This window comes from Podarcis melisellensis (assembly GCF_964234715.1).
Source record: "Podarcis melisellensis genome assembly, chromosome: 10".
NCBI classification, from domain to species: domain Eukaryota; kingdom Metazoa; phylum Chordata; class Lepidosauria; order Squamata; family Lacertidae; genus Podarcis; species Podarcis melisellensis.
The window spans coordinates 48,924,444-48,949,309 of record NC_138542.1 but is presented as its reverse complement, the minus strand read 5'-3'; the positions used below and the strand labels follow the sequence as shown (position 1 = coordinate 48,949,309).

The 24,866-nt window shown below is 42.3% G+C and overlaps 1 protein-coding gene across 2 annotated transcripts in view; it reads right to left on the bottom strand.

Annotated features, from left to right (window-relative positions):
- The window catches only part of CACNG2 (calcium voltage-gated channel auxiliary subunit gamma 2), a 145,574-nt gene that overhangs the window by 1,300 nt on the left and 119,408 nt on the right, over positions 1–24,866 (bottom strand). Inside the window, exons 2-3 of one of the 2 annotated variants that reach the window (XM_081928409.1) lie at positions 15,529–15,612; positions 4,817–4,957 (exon numbers count right to left, since the gene is read on the bottom strand). In XM_081928409.1, the coding sequence (XP_081784535.1) occupies positions 4,817–4,957; positions 15,529–15,612 (225 nt within the window). The remainder of the gene's footprint in view (positions 1–4,816; positions 4,958–15,528; positions 15,613–24,866) is intronic. The other variant, XM_081928410.1, reaches the window with a different exon arrangement.

The following is a 24,866-nucleotide window of genomic DNA, read 5'->3' as shown; positions in this document are numbered from 1 at the left end:
AAAATCAGGGTGCCCTTTGCAGATGTGGGCTTTTAATGACCCCTCTAAGAGACACCCATGCTTGAGGGTCAGCCCCTCGTGTGATGCCACGGGATGGCCCTGCTTCCTGTTAACAAATCTTTTTACACATACGCTGTGTGACGGGTGCTACACTCTCAGTATTGGCAAATTCAGAAGTCGAGTCGCCATGCCCAAAGGGACAACTTGGGGTAGCTTCACTATTTAAAAAATGACCAAGTGATTTGGCCCTAATTGTATACTGAACCCTAGTGTAGATTTTGCAAACTTTTTAGGCAATAGGAAAAACAGCAACCCTGGTTTTATTTTCATTCAGAGCACTATTTACACTACTGCCAAACCAATATGATACTCTGTTTCCATGTAAAAAAAAGAAAGGCAAGTTTTGTGCATCCTGGGGATGGGAAGAGAGCCACACACACACACACACCCTTTTAAAAAGAAGCTAAACATCTGCAAAATTGTGGGTCAGCCCTAGAGAGGGCAATAGAGTCATGCTGTTGCTTTCTTTAAAAAATAATCTCACAACCACATTTTACACAGTACTCACAGTCAATGGGCTAACTGGGGAGCTAACATAACCCCTCTTATCCTCACAGGGAGAATCTGATAAAAGGGCTCAACCTTGTTGCCAACAACTTGTTTGTGATACCTCAACAACCTGTTTGCAAATTAAGCTTTTTATGGTGGTGCAGACAGTACAGGTGACTCTCAATTTACATGGAGGTTGCATTCCTGGGATAACACATAAAGCCACAATTGTGTATAGTCAAAATACATTGGGTGCAATGGCGGGTGGGATTGCCGAAGTCTTTTTTCCTACCTGCCTGCCCCCTTTTTAATCACCCCCCAAGCACATAAAGCTGAATGCACACAAGTTAAATGCACATAAGTTGTGAGTTCCTGTAGCTCCAGAAACAATGGGCATTATGAGTATTGTTATTGATCTGAGCTCCTCACTGACAGCCACATGCTAAAAACACTGCCATTCCAAAATGATATACTTTTTGTAGTCATATTTCTGAGAAAATATAGCAGAATAAACGAGGTGAACAATAATGCCATTCCACATCTGTCCAGATGGCTGATTCAATATGCATCTAACTCTAAATGTTAAGGTGTGCCTTCACCAGGCATTTTCTCCAAGATACATCCAAGAACATCAGGGATGTAGCAGTACATTTCCTGCACCAGCAGCTGGTTGGATGTTTGAGATCCTTTCCAACATTATTATTCTGAGAGCTGGTTCAGTCTTTCCTTTATGCTAGATTGTGTCTCTGATGAGGACACTCTCTGGATTTTGCTCTAGGAAAGTCAGCACTCCACTAATGTGGTAGTAACTGATCCACAATGTCTAATGACCTAGCCTAGTGAATGACTCAGATGATGTGTGCCAGGGGTAGCCAATCTGGTGCCCTCCAGGTGTTTTGGATTACACCTCCCATCAGTGTTCAGGGATAATGGGAGTTGTAGTCCAACAACATCTGGAGGGTACCACGTTGGCTACTCCTAGGGTATGTTCAAGCCTCAGAGTATCTTCAAGAGGTGTGTAACATTGTCTCTTGTGACTGGCAGGCAGGATAAGACTTCTGGATTTTCCAATCTTGGTGTCCTACCTAACAGAGCACTGTTTTCAGCATGCTGCACTTCAAAGAAGCATTTAATTCAGGTCTAGATAAAGCTATGGCCCTCGCCTGATCCATGGCCCTCATTTGACCCTGTGAGCAATCATCCAAAAGCCTTGTGTTTTGCAGGGAACAGATGCACTGAAGCAGCACACCCCAGTTTCCAAAGAAAACTCCCATGCTAATATAGGAAACAGCCAATAGTGAAAGTAGAGAGGAATGGACAGTTATGGAGCACCACCAAAATAGTCACATACAATTTTAATAACTGACCTTGTCATATAATATCTTTGCTGGCTTGGACCAGAGGTCCATCTGGTCCAGCACCCTTTTTCTAACACTGGTCAGTCAGACCCTTCAGGAAGCTCATAAGCAGTCCACAAGCTGCTTCCCCCTGCTGTATAAAGCATGGGTCCAAATATCAGCATCACTGGTCAGCAAGAACCAATGGAGAGGGCAAATGGACTTTCCAGTTCTGCCCAGAAAGCTGAAAAGAGCTGTCATGGCTTTGAGGTTCTATGAAGGTGAGGAGCCCCACTCTGCTCCTTATGAGTGTTCTTTGGTTGAATGTAGGGATGTGTGGTGCTGTCCAAAGTGATAGTGTGTGGCTGCTGGCAGTTAGGGGTTGGAGTCTGACTGCTTCTCATGTGGGAGCTAGGAACTGGTGGCTGAGGACTCAGGGACAGCTTGCCTTCTCAGCCACAAACAATAAACCAGTGGCAAGAGTAGCCTAGTGACCTTGAGGTGTTGTTGCACTACAATTCCCATCCTCCTTGATTGCTGTGGCTGATAGGAATTGCAGCCTGAAACATCTGAAGGGAATGGGAATGAGTGTCTGGGTGAACAGTGTGAGGTTTTTATTTGGGATTATATTTGGTTTTAGCCTCATAGCGTTAGTCTGCTAGTGTCATGCAGACTTTTGTATATGTAACTAGGTGACTGTTGAGTTCAATAATTGTTGAGAGTGAGGGAGCATGTGTTCTTGCTTGATTATGGGCGAATGTGTGTAAGCATAGTTTAATGGAGGTATGGGCGTGTGGATATTCAGGGAATAGAAATACTGAGCAAGTGGAATCTTATTTTATGGATTCTGATGTTTTGTATACTGTATTCATTACTTTAGCTCTCTTATATACTGTATTTGATTGCGTTTGACTTCCTTTGTAAACAGCTTTGACGCCATTAGGGACAACATACAAATACAGTAATTAGAAGCAAGAGGTAAAAGCCACAAAACAGTGGGACAGGCTACTAACGAACAGCCTACACACAGCAATATTTTCAGATGCAGCTATCATTGCTCAAAAGGTTGCAAAGCTGGGTTTGGGTTTCCATATGACTTTCACATAAGGTGAAATTCAAGGTCCTGTCTCTTCTTTGGCCAAGTTCTCACTGAGGTGGGAAACCTGTTGCTGGGGTTGTACCACTTCTGAATGCAGTTGGGGGTTCATGCCATTGCAGTTGGGGATTCACATGACTGAATGTTACTCCATGCATATATATATATATATATATATATATATATATATATATATATATATGTTCTTAGAAAACTAGCATGGCATGTAGATGTTTAGACTAGAACTCTCTGATCTCTAATATTCCATGTGGAGGGATTTTCTTTTGTATGGACATTCGATCATGTGAGGCCCCACCTGGAAGCTGAAATGGTACAGCCCAAACCACCTCAGTGACACAATCAGGCATGAGATGCCAAACAAAACTTCTTCACTTTCCTGAGCTACTCTTTATTCCTCAGCCTTGTAGGTAATGCATGAAATAATAAAAATAGGTTGGCATTTTTTATTTGTGTCCTCTTTATTTTCTGTTGGTGATAGATAACCCTTGTCTTTAGCAAATCTGTGGCTGAAATGAAAGTTTTCCATCATACTTTGGAACAACCTGGTTTCTCCAATGTATTTAAGATGAAGAAGCACCATTATATTTTGTTCTTGCCTATATTGCCCCACATCCTCCCTACTAAGAGGCTGCTAAAGAGGAAGTCTTGAGAGGAGGTCTTTCCTATCCTTCTATGCAGCCACAGAAGAGATATGCGCTGTTCTTCTCTGCTCAACAACTGAGCAGTGAAGGATAAGTCTTGGCTCTTCTCTGCCAAACAAATGGACAGTGAAGAATAAGCCTTGTAGTCAAATCCATGATCTTATATATCACTTTCAACATGTGTGAAGCCCTATTATAAGTAAAACCAGCAGAGAGTCCTGTGGCATCTTGAAGACCAACAAATTTATTATGGCATACGCTTTTTTAGACTACTGTAGCACCCTCTTCATCACATGGGTGAAATGCAATCCTCAGCTGGCAGGTGACTTACTTGAGGCAAACCTAGTTTCACCTTTGAATGCAAATTTTGCAAGACAGCAAAATCCTCTTTGGGCTTGAGAGATTTTGCAACCTCAGGGCCACGCCAGGTGAGATAGTGGAAGACCTATCTGTTCAAGCCTGGGTATGCTGTAATCACATTGGTAATGAGGGCAGAGGCATCTGATTTTAAGAGCACTCCCCCGACTCTGCTTGTAGCTTGTTTGTTCGTCCATTCCACCATTTCCATTCTATCCTTCATCACATTGTACTTGGGGGGCAATTGTACAGTATAACCCTCTACAGTCTCTCCCGCCCCCCGGAACTTTTATCTTGCACTGGAAGTGAATTTGGCTGGGAGAAAAGTATGCAATTGGAGCAAACATGACCTTAAACATCTGGGGCTGTACCCAACTAAATTCAGCTCAGAGGACACCCATTGAAATGGACAAACCTAAGCCTGTTGTCCATTAATGTCAACAGGCCTACTCTGGGTAGGACTAGCATAGATACAACCCATCATCATGTCTACGTTGGTGCTTGCCTAAAACAGGTGATAACCCCAAAATGTTGAAATTTCTGGAGTATGCAGTTATGCATCTTCTCTCTCTCCCCCTCTCTCTGACTTCTTCTTTCATCTAAGTTAATTCTCTGTCACTGTAGCTGTGCAAACATTTGCATGTCCTTTCTCCTTGCTCTCTCTGCTCCCTCCCCACCCCCCCATGCACTTCCATTGCACTGGCAGCTGCCTAGTGGCTGCTCTCTCAGCCTCCCAGCACCTTGAGCCCCTCCCTCGCTTGTGATTTTTGTCCTTTGATCCCGAGGACGCTGGTCAACCCTCAGCCCTCCTTTACCTGCAGACACGAAGAAGATACCGGCACTAAGGATGATGTTATGTCGGGTTTTGTAGAACTCGCTGGCTGCAATGCAGAGTCCACCCATGAAAAGCAGAATCACACTCAGGATCGGGAAAATACTAGAGGCCCTTACAGCCCCTGTAAGCAAAGAAAGGGGTTTGGGGTGGGTGGTGGGGAGAGGAAGGGGAGAAACAGAACAGCATGCATGCAAGAAACATGGAGAAGGGTGGGGAGAAGGAGAGGGAAGGCAAACAGGAGCAAAGTGAAGAGATTGAGGGGAGGGGGGGGAAGGAGGATTGTACCAAGGATGAACATAAAAGACGGAGCAAAGAAGCACAGGAATTGGAAAGGCCAGTGATAGGGGAGGAATAAGGAGACAGAAGGAGGAGAGAGAAACAGAGTGTCAACAGAAGAAGAGAGCTGTTACAAATGAACTGTCAACATCTTGGATATTAGAAACGAGCAGTGAACAGGGGCCAGTCAAATGGCATCTGATAGCAGACGTTCTCCTGGCTCCTTCGTGCACCTAGAAAGCCCAAAGGCACGTCCCTCTCACCAAACAGAAAGTGAAATCTGCAGGCCAGAAAGCCGCCACCAACGCAGTGCAGTACTGGAGCATCTAGGTGGCAACTGCAATCAGCAGAGAGGCACCACAAAAATAAACACAGATATTTTCAGAAGTGGATGCAGAGGTGTCTCCAAAGAGAGCCAGAAGATAAATCCCTGCTGACACGCGTGTGCATGCACACAGACACACACTTAGAAAAGGCACATATGAATTGCACACAAACGAAGGCAGTCCTATTAACCCTCTCTCTCATTCACTCCCATCCTCACACATTCCACCCAGCAGATGGCAGTAGCATGCAGATATATGTGACACACACACACACACACACACACACACCAGGTTAAGAATAGCGTATGGGTGGCTCTATACATTGCAACTGGGCTAGGAAACGCAGAGGTTCAGCAAAATGTAAAGTGTGGAAGTGACATATGTTCATGCATGTACATGTGTGAGAAAAGCCTGATTGGGTCATGTATCCACAATGTGTGCACATGGGCGTTTAAAGATGAACATGCACATGTCCACACTTCACATGCTTGCAATAGAAAACACTGGGGCTAACATTTCCTACTTAAAATGTAAGGTGTGTGGCAGCATCTAAGGCTGTGTACACATCATACATTTAAAACACACTCTGAATCCTGGAAACTGTAGTTTACTCCTCACAGAAATACAACTCCTCTTAACAAACCACAGTTCCCAGCATTTTGGGGGATATGAGTGTGTGTTTTAAATGTATGGAGTGTAAGCAACCTGAGATGTTCAGTCCTCAAAAGCACAATGCAGATTAGAATGGCCAGACCAAAATATGAGAGAGAGACATTGCAAACACTTTTGTAAATCAAGAAAATCTTTAATAAAAAACCCCCCACAAGAATGGCCAGACCACAAGTAAGTGTGAATTGTAAACGGGGGCGGGGGGTCCACCTACAGTGGTACCTCGGGTTACAGACACTTCAGGTTACAGACACTTCAGGTTACAGATTCCGCTAACCCAGAAATATTACCTCAGGTTAAGAACTTTGCTTCAGGATGAGTACAGAAATCGTGTGGCGATGGCGCAGTGGCAGTGGGAGGCCCCCATTAGCCAAAGTGGTACCTCAGGTTAAGAATGGACCTTTGGAATGAATTAAGTTCTTAACCTGATAATCTTAATCACAGAGTTTAGTTTACTTCTGACTCCTTTTCAGAATTTTATATTAGGGTCCATCTAAGCCCTCCTATAATCTTCCCAGGTTCTCACTCCCTGTTTAGTACTGCTAATTTACAGAAACATATCCCATGATGCAACAATGTGACGTGCTGTGATACAAGGAGGTAAAGAAGCTCACAGGATACATTTTCAAAAAAGGAAACTGTTAGAAGCAAGTACAGGGCTACTTTGGGTTAAGAACTTAATTCGTTCCAGTGGTCTGTTCTTGAAACTGTTCTTAACCTGAGGTACCACTTTAGCTAATGGGGCCTCCCACTGCCACCATGCCACTGCCGCATGATTTCTGTTCTCATCCTGAAGCAAAGTTCTTAACCCGAAGTACTATTTCTGGGTTAGTGGAGTCTGTAACCTGAAGTGTCTGTAACCTGAAGCGTCTGTAACCCAAGGTTACCACTGTAGCTTTTTTTCTTGGGAGGACTATGTGATTCTAAGGTAAATTGTCACGTTTGGTCACTCTGACTTAAGCAATTCCCCTGTGATAATAGGTTATCTCACATTTGGGACTTTTTCGTTTACAAAGACAAACTCGTGGCTACTCAATGAAGTTGAATGTTGGAAGATTCGGGGCAGACGTGAGAAAATACTTCTTCACCCTGAGCATACCTGAAGTATGGAATTCATTCCAAAAGGTGTAGTGGTGGTAACCAACCTGGATGGCTTTATAAGAGGATTGGACAAATTCATGGAAGATAATGCTGTCAATGACCTGCTCTTAGCCATGATGGGTATGATCTGCCTCCACTGTGGGGGGAAGTAAGTCTCTGAATACCAGTTGCTGGCTTTTAAACAGTTTTGCAATAAAAGCATTACTTGCACACTTGAATCAAGTTGTACCACTCTGAATATTATACTGAAAAAGCATGAAATAGACAAACACCCTGGGTTATCCCCATATGTGAGTCTTTGGGCCTGCTTTGTATTGGGGGAGCTTTGGAATTTGTACTCCCTCTTGCCTTTCATTCGGTCCCTTTCACTTGTTTTGCCAGGCAATTCTTTTTCCTCCTGATTCGTCAGGTGTTTGACTCTTTTGCTTAAGAATATATGAACGTTGTGTAAATGTCCCAAACACAGATCAAACACAAGGCAGCAGGAGGAAAGTAAGTACAGTGGTACCTCGGGTTAAGTACTTAATCTGTACCAGAGGTCCGTTTTTAACCTGAAACTGTTCTTAACCTGAAGCACCACTTTAGCTAATGGAGCCTCCTGCTGCTGCGCTGCTGGAGCACGATTTCTGTTCTCATCCTGAAGCAAAGTTCTTAACCTGAGGTACTGTTTCTGGGTTAGCGGAGTCTGTAACCTGAAGCATATGTAACCTGAAGCGTATGTAACCCAAGGTACCACTGTATTTCATTTATAAAGGGACAGGTAGTGGATCAGCTTTTTTTTACATTCCCTACAGGTTACATATTACTACCACTACTACTGCAACAATACATGCATTTTAGTGCCAACACATAGCTAATTGCTGTGGAAAACATGGCAGCAATGCTGTCCAGATCCAAAAGATTTTAAATCTGTATTAGATGGGCTAGAGAAACATCTCTTGCCTTTCCCAGTTTCCTGGCTATGTTTCAGAGATGGTGGTATGCTACACTAATGACTTCAGGAAAACACTAATGAGATTTAACGGTGGGGAATGACAGCAAATGCCAGGAGATGCTTGCCATCAGAGGATGCCCTACATACTGAGGGACCTTTTAAGAATACCATAGGTGTGTGCCACTATTTTCCTTCTCCCGCTGCCCCCCATACATTGCTAATTAGTCCAGCACAAAAGCAACAACAGAGAATTGTGGCAGCCGCACAAAGCCTCTTCTGGACCAGTTTTATTTGACTGCCTGGGAAAGGACCACCGTTCAGAATATATTATGCAGAAGCAAGCCTAATGATTGCAAACTATACTCAATTTGCATGGTGCACTGCAATTACGTTCAGTCATGCAGCCCTGAATATTTGTGCCCACCCGCTCCATATATGCTTTTCTTTCACTAGAAGGATAGAGAAAATTGAACTCTTTGCTCTAGGTGTTTGTATTGTGAGCTTACTCCTGCAATGTGTATGAATGTGTGAAACTGATCTCTGAAGCAAGGGGGACTGTGTTCATTGACTGCATAGTTCCATAGAAATATGTATGCATTCTCTGATGAAGGTTCAAAAATTATAGGCATTACATAGGGTGGCCAGATGGGGGTGGGGGAAAGGACCCTACTTCTGCAAGCTACACCTGCTGAAATATCCTATTCTACACAACTATAAAAGATGCAGGAGCTCCATCCCTTTTTTCACCTGTCCCCACCCTTAGGTTACCTACAGCTGCAGCCAAGGGTGCGAAAGCCTTGGCCTCTTTTTCACTCGGCCATCCTATCAGCAGGTCTTCAATTTCTAACATTTATAGGGGAAAGTCTTCCATGCCTTTTTCTCCTATCTGGGTTTCCTCTGTTCTAGCATGAAGGGGTGGAGTGGATGGAAGGATATTCCAGTGGGGTTTCCAGCTTTTGAACTTGTCCTTCAACAGCAATTTTGATGTGGCACAATGAGCAGATGGCAACGTTTAGCTCCTTGTCACATAAACATACAGCTGTTGAGTTCTGCATGTCACATCTCTCTTCAAGGCACAGGCTAGACTGCATTTGCTGTGTGTGTGTGTGTGTGGTTTTTTTAAAGAAAACATTTCTGCCTAGTTCCCAACCTTGCTAATGAACCATTGCTGTTGCTATTCCACCTTAAAAGGCAGGCACATGATCTTCCCCCATTCAAAAAGATTAAAAACTGGAAACCAAAACTATGTAATCAGACATCTCCATTGTATGAAGTGGACCGTGAATATATATATCAGGTATATAACTACTTTTTAGCAACTCTGTGTGTATAGATGACAGACAGGCCATATGCCTTGTATGTAAAAGGTCCTGTGTTCAGTCCTCTACATCTCCCCTCTGGCAATGATGCTGGAAACATCTCCTTGAGCGCAGACAATGTTAGGCTAGGTGAAGTAATGGCCCAATCTCATTCTGACTACTACACCCTTCCAACCCAGGAAGTGGATTGAAGTTCTGTAACAATGCCATTGATTTTAAGCTTGCTTGACTGATGGCCATCTAAAGAGGTAACCACTATAAAATATTGTATAGGTTGACAGTCTTCCTCAGCACTAATGCTCCAATGCTGATCCCAAGTCTACGGCAGGGGCCCTGGCAATACAACAAGCCAGGCTTCCGGCTGTAAAATGACAAGGCACAAGGATGAGCCCTGCTGCTAGAAAGCAGATCTGAGAAGGTGCAGCCACAGCTCTAATAGGGGTGAAGGTGGAACCAAGGCAGCATGTTCTCCTAGCTTTGCTTATAAATGGTTTCAGAAAGAACCCAGCATCCTCATTCTAATTCCGTGTACAACTTGAATCCAGGCTGCCCCCAAAAGCCAAGGTGGAGTTGTGGTTGGAGTATCAGACCTAGGACTGGGATGCAAATCTCAACTCAGCTTTGAAGCATGCAGGTTGTCTCTACTTCTCAGCATAGCCTACCTTACAGAGTTGTTGTGAGGCAAAAAATGGGCAGTGTCAAATTATGTACACTGCCTTGAGCACCTTGTAGGAAAGTGGGGATGTAAAGGTAATAAATAAATAAATGCAAGTCGTGCCACTTTTCTCATCACTGCAGCCCTTGATCAGTTTTCCTGCCTGTCCTGTTAAAGATGGAAACTTTTCCCCAGGAAAGCTTGTAATTCCCCCCAAATCATCTTTACCTATGTACACAGCTTGTGATAACTTCTCAAGAGACAGCACCCAGTGATTTGACTCAGTGGCATAGATAGTTGCTTGGGCACCCAGGGCAGTGCAAATGCCTACACCCAGGGGCGGGGCAAGCCAGGGCAGAGCACACTGTGAGGGACCTCTGTAGAGTCCGCAAGCCCCACGTTGCCGTTTCGGGCAGTGCAGAGCCTGCAGGTGCCTGAGCCACCGCATCACTCCCCAGGACAGATGTATGGCTCGGGTGCACTTCAGGCCAGGCCCCGCGGTCACCCCCTCAGTGATGACACTCACGGCGGCCCACACTCACTGCACCCCCATTCCTATGCCACTGATTTGACTAACACAGAGATTTGGGACTTGTGGCCATTCAGATGTTGTGGGTCTTCAACTCCTGCCAGCCTCAGCCAGAGTGGCCAATGGTCTGGGAAGATGGGAACTGTAGTTCAGCATCATCTGAAGGGCTATAGATTTCTCACCCTTGGCCTCATCCCTTTTTGTTTGGCCCAGTTTAGGGCAAACAGTTCTCCTCTTGGCAGCTGTGCCATTGGGTCTGGGGTCAACTTCTTATAGCTGTGATTGGGGGCACAGGACACTGAGAGGCAGAGATCAGATCACTAAGCAGGTAGGCAAGCAAGCCCCAAGATGGAGCAGATACACAAGTGCCTTCCATGGTTTTCTGCAGAACATCTGCTTGGTGACACATATGGAGAACTGTACTCAAAGTGCATGCCTCTAGCAAGGTCCGTTCTGGTAACACAGCACTCAAGAGGCGCAACAAGTTACCCCAGGGATCACCATAAGCACACTACTTTGAAAGTGCATCTTGTACTTGTCATGCGCAGACAACACTATGCATGCTTATATTTATCACATCTGGATCCTGCAGTTTCTCCAAGCAGCTCCGACTATCATTTCTTCCATTTTATCTTCACAGGTTAGAAATAAGGATTTTCTGAAGCCACCCCAAAGCTTCCTAGCTGAGTAGGGATTAACCAAATCTTTCTGGTCCAATCCATCACTCTATCCACTACAGCTGTCTCATCTCATGCATCCCCCCTCCAACTTCAGTCTTTGCCACCAGTGAGAAGATTCTCTGAGTCAAGACTGTTTTTATTATCTTGTGAATGGCTTTGACACCATCTACAGGGCCTGAAAAGCAGCATGTTGATATTAATATAGATGGAATAAGATTACTCTTAGCTGCACTGTGTCCTGAAATGAATACATATGAGTACCCCATCACCTTAGTAACTAACCTAGGTAGTTACCTGAGCCCTCACCAATAACAAATGACCCAGAATACCTACTTGCACAATTTTGAAAATCCATATGAAGGCTATTTAGACTCCTTGTGTTAACTGTGAAGTCTATAACCTCTGCCCCTGTAACTTAATCCAAGATAGTTCCTGATGCTACTCACTTGCTTGGACAGGGCAGTTAGAATAGGCAGTGACAGCAAGGGGATAGAAAAGCAAGCCCAGGTTGCTCTGGGGGACCATTGTAGATCCCCTGCTGGAATGCAGAAGGTACATGAGGCTGCTAACTCCCTAACACCAGCCTTGCCAATTATTCAGAACAAAGAACAAGGTGGACCCCATACACAGAAGCCATGCTTGCTAACTGCCTTGCTCAATCAGACCATAAACTCATCTAGTCCATAATTCTGTTAGCAACAGAAGCCAGGTCTTGGGGAAGTTCATACAGAGAATATGAAGGTCTTCCACTTTTGCTTCTCTTCAACCGTTAGCATCCAGAGATACACTACCTCTAAACACTGGTGTTCTATTTAGTTAAGAGCTTCTTGTTAGTGCTTGTGATTTGATTTAGGGCCAAGCTACACATTACACCGCAGCCGCATATAATGTTAGCTCAGTGGCCCCTTCTCCATTGCAAAGCAGGCTCAGGAAGGAGAGAAGCAGTAGGGAAAGCTCTCTCTGAAATTCCCTCCAGTTGCTCTCATTCTCAAGAGCTCTGGACCTTCCAAAAGTGTTTTGCAGGGACAGTCAGGTTAACATTGGTTTGGTTCAAATGCTACAGTAAGCCAGGCTCCCCTGACTATGTGAGCGTATTGACTCTCAGTGAGTGGCAGCCACTTTGCTCCTCCATGAGTTTTTTTAGGATAAGGTGGGATAGCAAGTCAAGGCTTGAATTTGTGTATTGTCCAAACCCAGTATCATGGTTAAGGTATCTCCTCATTAACCAAGACTTGTAACTATAGATTAAACCTTGGCTATAGATTATATTTAAGGATGAGAAACCTTAACCTTAATTTTGGGTTTGGACAACACGCTAAGCTAAATCTTGGCTTAGCTGCCACAAACCTAAAATGACCAGAGCTATTGTCTCTTCCTTGGAAGCCAGTAAGTTTGCACTAAGCAATGGTTTTACTTGCTGTGATGTACAATCATGGCTATTATATGAGGCTGAAGTGTAACGTGTAGTTTGGCCTGTAAGTGGTGACATACAGGAGTTCTAGATGACTTCATTAGCCCATATTAACTTCATTAGGGTCTTCTGGGTAGTGGTGTTTGCCCTGTGGAATGCTCTCCCATCAGATGTCAAGGAAATAAACAACTATCTGACTTTAGAAGACATCTGAAGGCAACCCTGTTTAGGGAGGTTTGATATTTTCTTGTGATTTTATTTCTATTGGAAGCCGCCCAGAGTGACTGGGGAAACCCAGCCCGATGGGCGGGGTATAAATAATATATTATTATTATTATTATTATTATTATTATTATTATTATTAGTCATGGTTCTGCCCTTACTCAGATAAGTGATGGACTGTGCTTTTACCTCCTTTCCCCAGATAGCCACCTTAAGAATGATTGTAAAATATGTTCACATTTTGCTGTGCTAATAGCTTTAGAATCAGCACAGCTTGGGATGGGATGCATCCTTACGGCAGTCATGAGCTCTTGGGCTGCTTCCATATGAAGTATATATTCAGTATATCCTGATTTGCTTTCACAGAATTTGTGTGGCGGTTATATGATGTTGCTGTCAGGTGGCTGTTACTTTGCACATTGTACTATAGTTTTTTGTCATTTTTCTCATTGTAAAAAGATCATTTAAGAAAAAGGAAGTTGATTTATTGAACAAGAGCAGGGTAGTGTCATTGCTGTTCATAGCACTGTACTCAATTTCTTTGTGGTGTGTTATGAAGGTGTGTTTAATTGCATGGACATATGCAGTTTGAAGGCATGAAGGCACCTCTTTCCTGGCTGTTCACTCTCTCATATATATATATATATATGTGTGTGTGTGTGTGTGTGTGTGTGTGTGTGTGTGTGATGATCATAATTTGTTTTAAACTTTTTAAATGATGAATTTTATATTGCTGTAATACACCATGGGACTTTCTTGTGCTGATGGGTGGGAAATAAATATAATAATTATCAATAATAATATCCTGACATCAATCTGAATGGGTGAGATATTGGTGCAACAGTCCAGGAAAGAGCTTTGCTGGCACTTTTGCTAGGTGTGCAAGAAGTGTGATAAAAGCAGAATTTTTCATCATCATAAGAAGAAAGTAAAGACAGAAATGCAGCTCCATATCTCTTGTAACATCTAGCGTGGCTCTGTGTTGTTGCCATCAATTATCTATCTACTATGCCCCTAATATCTCTTTCCTTGGTGGCTACTGTCTATCTAGACCCCATCAGTATATTGCCAGGAGAAAATAAAAGTACAAGCATTGAAAATCTCAAACATCTGCAACATCACCATGATGCCAGCAGCATGCCTAGTAGTTGGTACACCTTCCTAGGACTATCTCTGACATCTCTGAGAAGGGTTGGAAATGCCCCCTGTCTGAAACCCTGGATTGCTGCTGAAAGTCAGTGTAGACAATACTGTGCTAGATGGGCAAATGGTCTGGCTTGGTATTAGGCAGCTCCCTGTGTTTTATGTTTAGGTAGTTTCCTGTTTCACAGATGGCAACCCAAAGACTACAAATATTGCCTTTAAAGCCAATTCCCATGTGACTTTCTCAATGTGGGCACATAGTTTAAAACCATATTTAAATGGCAAAACTACCAATGTGGTGCCATCAGTTCTAAAGGGCACCCCTGAATTAAAGACAAAGGGAGTGATTAGGAAAGAATATTCCCCCACATGTTCACTGCAGGGAAACCTGGTTATTATAATCATTAATCTAATCTAATCTAATCTAATCTAAGCATATATACCAGAGTCCATTCTATCTCTACAATTCTATGATTCTTTGTGTGCCATTCACAATGGTCAAAATTAAGCATACATTTTGCAATTTAAATTCTGGTACTTTTTTGAACCCAAATTAAAAAAGTAGTGTATGCATAGTCTTTGAGCTTATTCCCCTCCAATTTCCCTTGCCTGGTGTCCCTGCACCTTTCTTTGTTGATTTCCAAGACTGTTGGTGTCTCAGTCTTAATGCATGTTCCCCATTTGGGATACTGGCAGTCCCCACAAGCGGAAGATGCACAGGACATGTGAAACTCCTAAGGGGAAAAGACTAGTTGGTCCATTAGGGCAAATGGGGCACTGCCCCATCACCCTCAGTCTGCCCTTAAACAGCCGCTGCCTGCCTACCTTCTTACACACATCCCACACTGGTTCTCGGTTTCCTCCTCCTCAGTCTCAGTGTTGCTTTGTAAAACTTAACAGGGAGGAGGTTGCGGACAAAACTAAAATTAGTTAGCTCTGCCTTTCATTGGCTCTGGCTGCACCTGCTGCTGGTCTGCCCACTTTCTGCCCAACCAGACCCATCCCAGGCCACCCCACAAAGTAGCTTAATGACGGCTGACTTATTCTGCATGCAGCTGGAAGGTTTCAGCAGCGAAAAGTGCTTTCTTTCCACTGGGATAAAGTAGGTTTTATTTGATAACGCTATGTAAAGCCCGGCAACATTTTGCATTTATTTTACTATTTAGTCAAAACAAAACAAAACAAGGACAGTGTGTGCAAGAGAACCGGAAAAAAGCATGAGATGGAATCTTTGGCTGAGCTTTTCAAGGCAGACACACAGTCAGTCTGAGAGGTGCAATGCTCTGGTTTTCACATTTTGCCTCACCCAGCGTGTCCGTCCTCAAGGGAACGAGCTTTGCATAAATGTCATCAGCAGAGAACGAAGGGCACGCAGCGCCAGGCACACATGATAATCAGCTCAAAGGAAAAAGTAGCTGCAGACTTACGGAGGAAATATTCTGCTGTGTCGGCTTCATACTCTGTGTCCTCGAGGAAGTGATCGATTTGCTTACACAGACCTTTAAAATTCCCTACAATACAAGAGAAGAAACAACAAATGAGAACATCGGAAACCCAGGCAACAGCTCCTTTTCTGTCCGTTGTGTTTTCTTTCCAAAGGCCTCTCCCGAAGATGGTTTCGGTGTGCAAATAAACACGCTATTCATTTGTTGCAGACACTCTTAGCCCTCTTGGTACATTTCTGCAGCAATTCAAACTGCAATGCTCTGTGGCTGAGAAAATGTGATTCTGCTCTCCTGCCCCTCTAAATAAGTGTTTGCATTGCAATAATTAACAGAGTGGAGGGAGATTATACAAGTGCCATGGTCACCTACTGGATAATGCCCATGACATCACTCTCCTGAGCCTGTGCCATTTTGTGAACATTAAATTAACATTCTGTCTTTTGTTAATAAATTAAAGGCTGGGTGCTCCCCACTGATATATTCATGTGTCGCCCACTCAGTCACCCATTTTAAAACTAGCAAACAAAACCACAAATAAAATTTCCTGCAGAAATGTACCACAGTTTAAAAACATTTGTTCCACTTTTCTTTTGTTCCATTGTTTTCATTTTAATTTTTAACTCTTTAAGGCTGTGGACCTTGCCTCCAGTACCAGAGCACACATTTTCACTGAAGGTTTAAAAGATAATGATAATAATAATAATAATAATAATAATGATAATAATGATAATAATAATAATAATGCTTTAGATGGTATGTTTTGCCATCTATATCTACCCAAACACCCACGTACGTATCATATTTACACAAACTAAGTGAGCGCAATATGCTTCCACCCACACCTGCTTAAGCATACTTGCTGGTACAATACAAACATTCTTTTGTACAGATATGCACGTTCCATATATTCATATGCAGAGCAGTGAAATATATGGCCTACTTTTCTAGCAACCGGAATAAGAGGCTCTTCTAGAAATGTTCTGTAATGGCCCACTGCAGGCTTTCTTCGTAAACAACAACACTGTTTTCTGAACATACCAGCTATTATTGAGAGAGCACATTATGCGCACACAGAGCAACCTCCCCATACATGTGTCTCCAAATGTACAATCCCATAGTTGGTGCAGATATTCTAGGGTTTGGCTTTAGGGCTGTCTAATGAGGTAGACACTCACTGTGCCCAAATCTCTGATGAACAATGCCAACATCTACCGCTTCTGCCACTGCCATGCACCATCTGTGCAAACAATGTTCCTGTTATTTCCCTCTGTCTACCAGTAGCATGGATTTCAGTGTTGCGGCTGCTTTGATGCAGAATTCATCTCTGTCTAAGATGCTCTAACAGTATCCTCTTTTCTGATTTACGCTCAATACTTTTTTATTTACCCATGCCTTTTAATTATTGTCCACTGATATTAATTGTAACTCTGTTAGGGTGAGGGGATGCTCTGTGGCTACCATTAGGGGGTGTTGGTTTCTGCCTACTTGACTGCACCCTTTAGCTCAGAGAGCAGCATCTAGAAAAAACTTGGGAGGGAGCTTTCTGACCTTTTTTGGTTGAGGCATAAATGATGGGCATAGAGTGGTGTTGCTAAGGATTGATTGATTGATTGATTGAATTTACAGCTCAACTTTTTCTCTAGGGAGATAAAAGTGGCGTATGGTTCTCCCCCTCCTCCTTTAATCCCCACAACAACCTTGTGAGGTAGGTTAGGCTGAGAGGCCGTGACTGGCCCAAGGTGACCCAAGTGGGGATATGAACCCTGGTTTCCCAGGTCCTAGGTTGGCATTCTAACCATTACACCGCCATCAGCTTTGGAGCTACTTTTGGATGTGAATTTATTGAATATTTTTACTTTATGTATAAGTGAACTTTATGCTCACATAAATGTTGATATATATTAAGCGAACTGTTTATTAATTTTTAAAATGTAATGTTGTAGTGCTATTATACTTTTTATTACATTCTGTTCTTGTACTTAGCTTTTTTATTTATTTATATGAACATATCAAAAGCAGCAGCTAGTTAAATTGACCCATCTGTGGTGGACTTGCCCATGCACCCACCTTTTCTGGACTAAAATATTTCGTGAAACAGAACGAATCATAAATCAAACCACTGCTTTGGACCCCCCCAAACATCCTGTTATCTCTATGTATGAACCAAAAGCACAGGATCTCATTCAGAAAGATCTTATCACTCATCTCATGACAGCTGCAAGAGTCATCCTAGACAATTTTTTTGGAGATTGTTAAACACAAATTTGATGGAAGCCTGGTTCACTCAACTATGGGATATAATCCTTATTGAGGGGAGGAAATCGACTAGTGAACCTCACAAACAAAGGAATAATAAAAACACAGATAGCTTTTACTTAACTTCAGTTTTATTTCACATGCTATTCAAGCAGAACATGGGTACAGTCGACCTTATTTTGTGTTACTGCAAACGTTAAAAAAAGGGGAAAGGAAATAGCAAAAAGGGTTGCGTTGGTGCGAAGGAAATCGCCTGAGCTGAGTGATGGGCCGCAGCAAAATGAATGGCTTGCTGGTGTAGCAATTTAAAGTGGCCTCCAGGTGGCAGCTGTTTTATATGCACCAGCCCATCCTCAAGTGCTCTGAGGAGGCTGGTGGCCATTTTGTAGACAGTTGAGAACAGCTGTGACTGAAGTGTTCAGCTTATGCTCCGCTGGCCAAACAATAAATGAGTTTTTAAATGGTATGTGACACCAACACTGAATCATGGTTACTGAAACCTAGCTAACTTCCCTCTATCCTGACTCAGCTTCATTACTAGACTTCCATCATTGGGGAGCCACACATAGGCATCCCTTCCACAAATATTTTGTATCATCTCTACTTGGACTTCTGTTTCCCCCCTGCATTAACTATACATCCTGAATTTTGAACTGTTCGTCTTGGGCCAGGTTGTGTTTCCCATGTAACACCACACATTTTGAACATGTATTGGTGGAGCCAACATTATGTCTAATCTGGCTCCTTCTTTGCCGGCGCAGTGACCTATAGAGGTCATTGAAGGTTGCACAGAATTTTTTTGTGCAGCATAGTTAGGAACCGAATTCAAACTTTCCAAATATTGCACCAACCTGAATATAAGAAGAGCCTGCTTGATCAGGCCAATGGCCCATCTAGACAAGCATCTTGTTTTCACTGATGCTTGTAGGAAACCATCATTTCTCCTAATGTTCACATTTCTGTATGCATTTTCCCATGGTATATGCATTTTTTAAAGCGATTCACCCCGATAGAAGGCTTTTTTTGTTCACTATGGTCACTTTCTTGGTTTAGAAGACTGCACCGACAAATTTGGAGAAACGCAAATTCAGAGAAGAGCTGTGCTTTGGTAAATCTGCATTAAAATACCATATTTACTTGAATCTAATGCTCACCTTTTTTGGCCAAATTACACTGCAAAAATTAAGGTGTGCATTAGATTCGATGGCACATTTACATTCACCAGCAAATACTTTTTTGTTTGTTTCAAGGTTCTGAAAATTAAGGAGCGCATTAGATTTGATGGCCCATTAGACTCAAGTGAATACGGTACATTTTCACATCAGCTTGTGAATTATCTAAACCGTCGCTCTTCATCAGCATTGCAATATGATTTTTCCTAACATACACTTTGTACGCAAATTTGTCTTCTGCGCAATTTTGCAAAGCAATTTCCCCCTAGTATAACACATATTTTAGTGTTATTTTTATGAATATATGCCTTTTTATCCACACTTTACCTCAGTATATGCATTTGTGCACACATTATGTGGTTCGAGAATTGCATTGCAAAATTCAAAGAAGTGCAAATTTCAAAGGATGGCTGCGTTTTGGTTCTCACAATGTTCAGGAAAGTACAAATTAGGGAGGTTTGCCTTTAAATCAAATTTCTCTACCATCCCCCTAGTCATGGGGTCAAATAGGAAGGCTTCAATTATAATTATATTGAAGATAACACTTTAGGAACAGCCACATGTCATATAAGTATGTGCAAGGCATAATGCCTTGAGAAAGTTATCTCCCAGTTATTAAATAGAACTTTGGAAGAGCAAAGGAATAACAAAGAATGGCTTTTGTCTTTTGCAACTATTTTGTAGAATCTGCAGGTAGTGCCAGGAGAAAACTCTGCCTGAAACCCTGGAAAGCTACTGCCAATATAGTGTAAACAATACTGAGCTAGGTGGATCAATGGTCTAACTTTGTACATGGCAGTTTCCTCTGTCCCTAACTCTTCAAGACCTAGGTTTTAGCTTTCCTTGGTTCTGGTTATTGCTGCCACTAGCTTTGCTTTACCACAAGTTGTGTGATGATATAGCAGCATTGCCAGAACACCATGGACAGAGCCATAAATACATATCCATTGTTTGATTACTCAGCATTTGATGATCTGCAGCTGAACTGCTTTTATTTGAAACGTATCATCGCTTGAAGTGATTTAAAGAATACAGATGTGAAGGAGATGATCCAAAATGAACCAAGATAAAGAAGGAGTTTACTGTGGATAAGACGTTATCAATGACAAATTCGAACTTGATTATATCACAAACGGAAAACAAAAATAACGCATTGAGTATCGATAAGACATTGGTTTTTTGGCTCTGTTCCTCCCTTTGCCCAAACAGGTAATACAAATCAGGAGAGGAGAGCTGAGCATGTCCAAACCTTGGGATTTTGGGCTGTCGCACCCAGAGAAACCAGGAGTCTTTATGCAAACTTCATTTGAATTCAAAGAAGTCAAGAAACAGAAGGAGGTCAGATACAGTTCAAATTCTACAACCACAAAAGGCAAGTGTTGAGTTTCTTAAGACTGTTGGAAGAAAGTGTACAGGAATTAAGTAGATCCCAAGGGATGAATTTGAAGGCACACAAGTCCATCAGCTAACCAGTTCTTGATGGGAACCACCTGGGAACAACACATATACCACCTTGGGTTCCACGATGGAAGAAAAGCAAAATATAAGTGTTAGAAAATGAATGAATGAATAAAAACAAGTAAGACAAATTCAATGTTTAACGTAGAAAAACAAAAGTTCCAGGTTCTTTCTTTCTATCTATCTATCTATCTATCTATCTATCTATCTATCTATCTATCTATCTATCTATCTATCATCTACTATCTATCTATCTATCTATCTATCTATCTATCTATCTATCTATCATCTATCTATCTATCTATCTATCATCTATCTATCTATATCTATCTATCATCTATCTATCTATCTATCTATCATCTATCTATCTATCTATCTATCTATCTATCTATCATCTATCTATCTATCTATCTATCTATCTATCTATCTATCTATCTATCATCTATCTATCTATCTATCTATCATCTATCTATCTATCATCTATCTATCATCTATCTATCATCTCTATCTATCATCTATCTCTCTATCTATCATCATCTATCTATCTATCATCTATCTATCTATCTATCTATCTATCTATCTATCTATCTATCTATCATCTATAATCTATCTATCATCTATCTATCTATCTATCTATCTATCTATCATCTATCTATCTATCTATCTATCTATCATCTATCTATCATCTATCTATCTATCTAATCTATCATCTATCTATCTATCTATCATCTATCATCTATCTATCTATCATCTATCTATATCTATCTATCTATCTATCTATCTATCTATCTATCTATCTATCTATCTATATCTATCTATCATCTATATTTATCTATCTATCATCTATCTATCATCTATCTCCTCTGGACTTCTTTCAAGCAGTCTTCAAAATCTCAGTCCTACCTCGCAGTGGTTGTAGAATTTGAACTGCATCTCTTCTGCTCCCTTGAGTAAATCATAAGGAAGGCCTTGACAAGTTAGTTATTAAGTTCTACTTTTCCCAAGGGTAGAGCTGTTATCCTATTCCTTAGAAACTCTGGCAGTGTTTTCCATTTTCTATGATACTTTAACCTACGTTATTGGGTGATGTTGCTGCAGGCTGACAAATAAAGGAAGTATTCTTCCTCAAAGGCAGCCACTGTAAATGTGTTCAAGGTAGCTGTAAAAGCTATTGTTAAGATTACATGACATATTTCATTATTTAACAGCCTTTGCTGCCCACATGGTGCATCATAGGCAGCTGAAATAAATTAACCAATGTTTGCTTGCTTGGGCGCTTTGAAAAAAGCCCTTTGTTAGACTTTCACAGCCCAATCCTTCAGAAGTTTCCTCAAAAAGAAGTCCCAATAAGTTTAGTGTAGCTTGCTTCCAGATAGATGTGCAAAGCAGGCAGCTGCAGCCTAATCTCATACACAATTGCTTGGATACAAGTCCTTGCTTGGAAAGAAGCTCAGGGTACAGTATCCTCTTTGCATGCAGAAGGTCCCAGGTTCAGTTCTCGGCATCTCCAAGCAGGACTGGGAAAGACCACTGCCTGAAGAGATGCTGCCAGTCAGTGCAGACTTGAACTATGGGATCGCCTCTCCTGGTATGTCCCACAGAGGACCTTACGGTCTTCAAATAAAAACATCTTGGATATCCTGGGCCACAGGGAGGTCCAGCCAGAGCCAGGGCTTTTTCAGCCGTGGCCCCAATCTGGTGGAATGCTCTGTCACAAGAGACTAGGGCCCTGCGGGACTTGACAACTTTCCGCAGGACCTGCAAGACAGAGCTGTTCCACCAGGCCTTTGGCTAAGGCAGTCTGACCCCCTCCTTCGGTATTCCTCATAAAACTCTAGCCCAATGGTTGCCATTGATTTGATTTTGAATTGATTTTAGAATGAATTGATTTTAGAATGCATTTCAATTAACTGATTGTCATTGTATGTAAACTGTGTTATTTTTATTGTTGTTAGCCACTCTGAGCCCGGCTTTGGCTGGGGAGGGCGGGATATAAATAAAATTATTATTATTATTATTAATAATAATAATAATAATAATAATAATAATAATGTCCCAATAGTCTGACTCGGTGTAAGGCCGCCTCCTGTGATTTATAGCAGATGGTAGATTTCTCTTTGAGCAATGGAAAAAACAGTTATAGCATCTTGTTCCTTGGCAGTTTTCCAGAACACGGTTGACAGACATATTTCAGAGGTATGTTAGGTATTGGATGTCATGTCCTAAGACACAGGGTTGGACAAGGTGACTCACTGGGTCCTTTTCAGTTCTAAGAGGCCATTTTCCCCTTTCAGATTTGTTCGTGTTACAAACCCACCTCATGTGTTCATGAAAATATTAAGATTTGAAGCAGCTACACAATCCTTTAAAAATATGTGTACAGTGGTCCCTTGGGTTAAGAACTTAATTCATTCTGGAGGTCTGTTCTTAACCTGAAACTGTTTTTAACCTGAGGTACCACTTTAGCTAATGGGGCCTCCCGCCACCACTGCACGATTTCTGTTCTCATCCTGAGGTAAAGTTCTTAACCTGAGGTAATATTTCTGTCTTATTGGTGTCTGTAACCTGAAGCGTCTGTAACCTGAAGCATCTGTAACCCGAGGCACTGAATGTACAGGCAACGACCAATTTGCATGCCTCTGATATGCGCACGACCTTGTGTGCACACTGTGGCAACCCAGAAGTGGCCAGAAGAGGGGGCAGAATGGGGCAGAGCTGGCTTATGCATGCTCCTCAGTTGCGCATGATGACTTGAAACACAACCTCCATGCAAAATGGGGGTTGCCTGCACACTACAAAAGAGAAAAAGAATCACACAATGTATTCATCAAGCTAGTGCAGCAATGTCCACAAAAAGGGACTGAGCTATTTCTTATTTGCTCCTCTGCTTTCTGCACATTCGCGCACTAGTTGTATGAGCCCAATAAAGACAACACCAGGTGGGGTGGGTGGCTCTCAAAAGATGACTTTAGGGAATCGTGGAGTAAGTTCTTCAATATGTTCAACACAAAGGCGAATGTAGTTTCTGTTGTGAGGTTTCCCCTCTGAGTTCCAGGCACTCCCTCCTCAGCTACAAAGAGTAAGCCCTCTGTTGGAGTGGTATCACTAGTCTTAAAGGGTTGCTATCACCATATGCAGTACAGTGGTACCTTGGGTTACAGATGCTTCAGGTTACAGACTCCACTAACCCAGAAATAGTACCTCAGGTTAAGAACTTTGCTTCAGGATGAGAAGAGAAATCGCGTGGCGGCCGCACAGCGGTAGCGGGAGGCCCCATTAGCTAAAGTGGTACCTCAGGTTAAAAACAGTTTCAGGTTAAGAACAGACCTCCTGAACGAATTAAGTTCTTAACCCGAGATACCACTGTACTACATTCTCCCAGGCTGTAGCTCCTTTCCTCACTGCTTTTTAAAAAAACCAAAATCCCTTTGAAGATTGCCATTGCCCCAAAATATAGAGCTGCAGTAACCACGTGACCAAGCCTAGCAACTGCCTTGCTTTACTTTTGATTTCTTTTTGCAGCAGTTCCTGTCTTTCGGCAAGGATTCTTATTTCTTTCTTTTTGAATATCCATGTTTTAATATTCAGAAAAGTTACAAATAAAAAAAACAGATCTCCAGCTGACCACTTACAGCTTTACTTTTTTTAATCATTTATATAGTGCTTATAGTGTTTACAGTATTTGAAGTGCTAAGTGCTTGGTAATGTAGCCTCAGAGTAAAGCTGTGCTCCACTGGTTTTTACCTAGCACAAATGACATCAAAGTGGAAATCGAAAAAGAAACATACTTTAAAGCTAACTGAAGGAAGCTTTTTTTTTTAAAGCAGATAGTACTGGGGGGGAAAACCTATAGAACCTTGAAAAAAAGATTGTAGAAACTTGCTTTTGCCACCAAAGCTCACTGCGGACAATATGTTTAATAAACAACACAGGCCTTGAGCTCAGCCTGGCATCCCATTCAGCTCAGCAAAAGTTACCCACCCTGAGGCTGGACTTGGCTACACTTCAAGTGTACTAAAAATGTGTTGTGTGAAGTGGTTCTAAGAGCACACAGATTCAAACAGGTTTACAACTGATTTATTTTACGGTCACTGTTTCTCACAGGAAACCCCGGAAACTATAATTTTATGGAAGTGCTGAGAATTCTGTTAGAGACACATGGATTTTGTGCAAACCTACAATTCTCAAAGTTTGTTGGTGAGTTGAACCCAAGGAAGTAGGAAGGTGGGGGCGGCGAGGGTGGACTGCCCTGGGTGCCCTCACTGAGGGGGGGTGACATTTGGTGTGTCATCTGCCTGTAACTCCCAAGCCTACCCCGAGCCGTTGGGGTAAGGGGGCAGCTGCGCCGCTTTGCTGGCGGCATCCCCCATCCCCTTTCGTTTTGACAGCTTGGGGGAAGTTTGGGAATCGTGAGCGGGCAGTAGGCCAAATGTC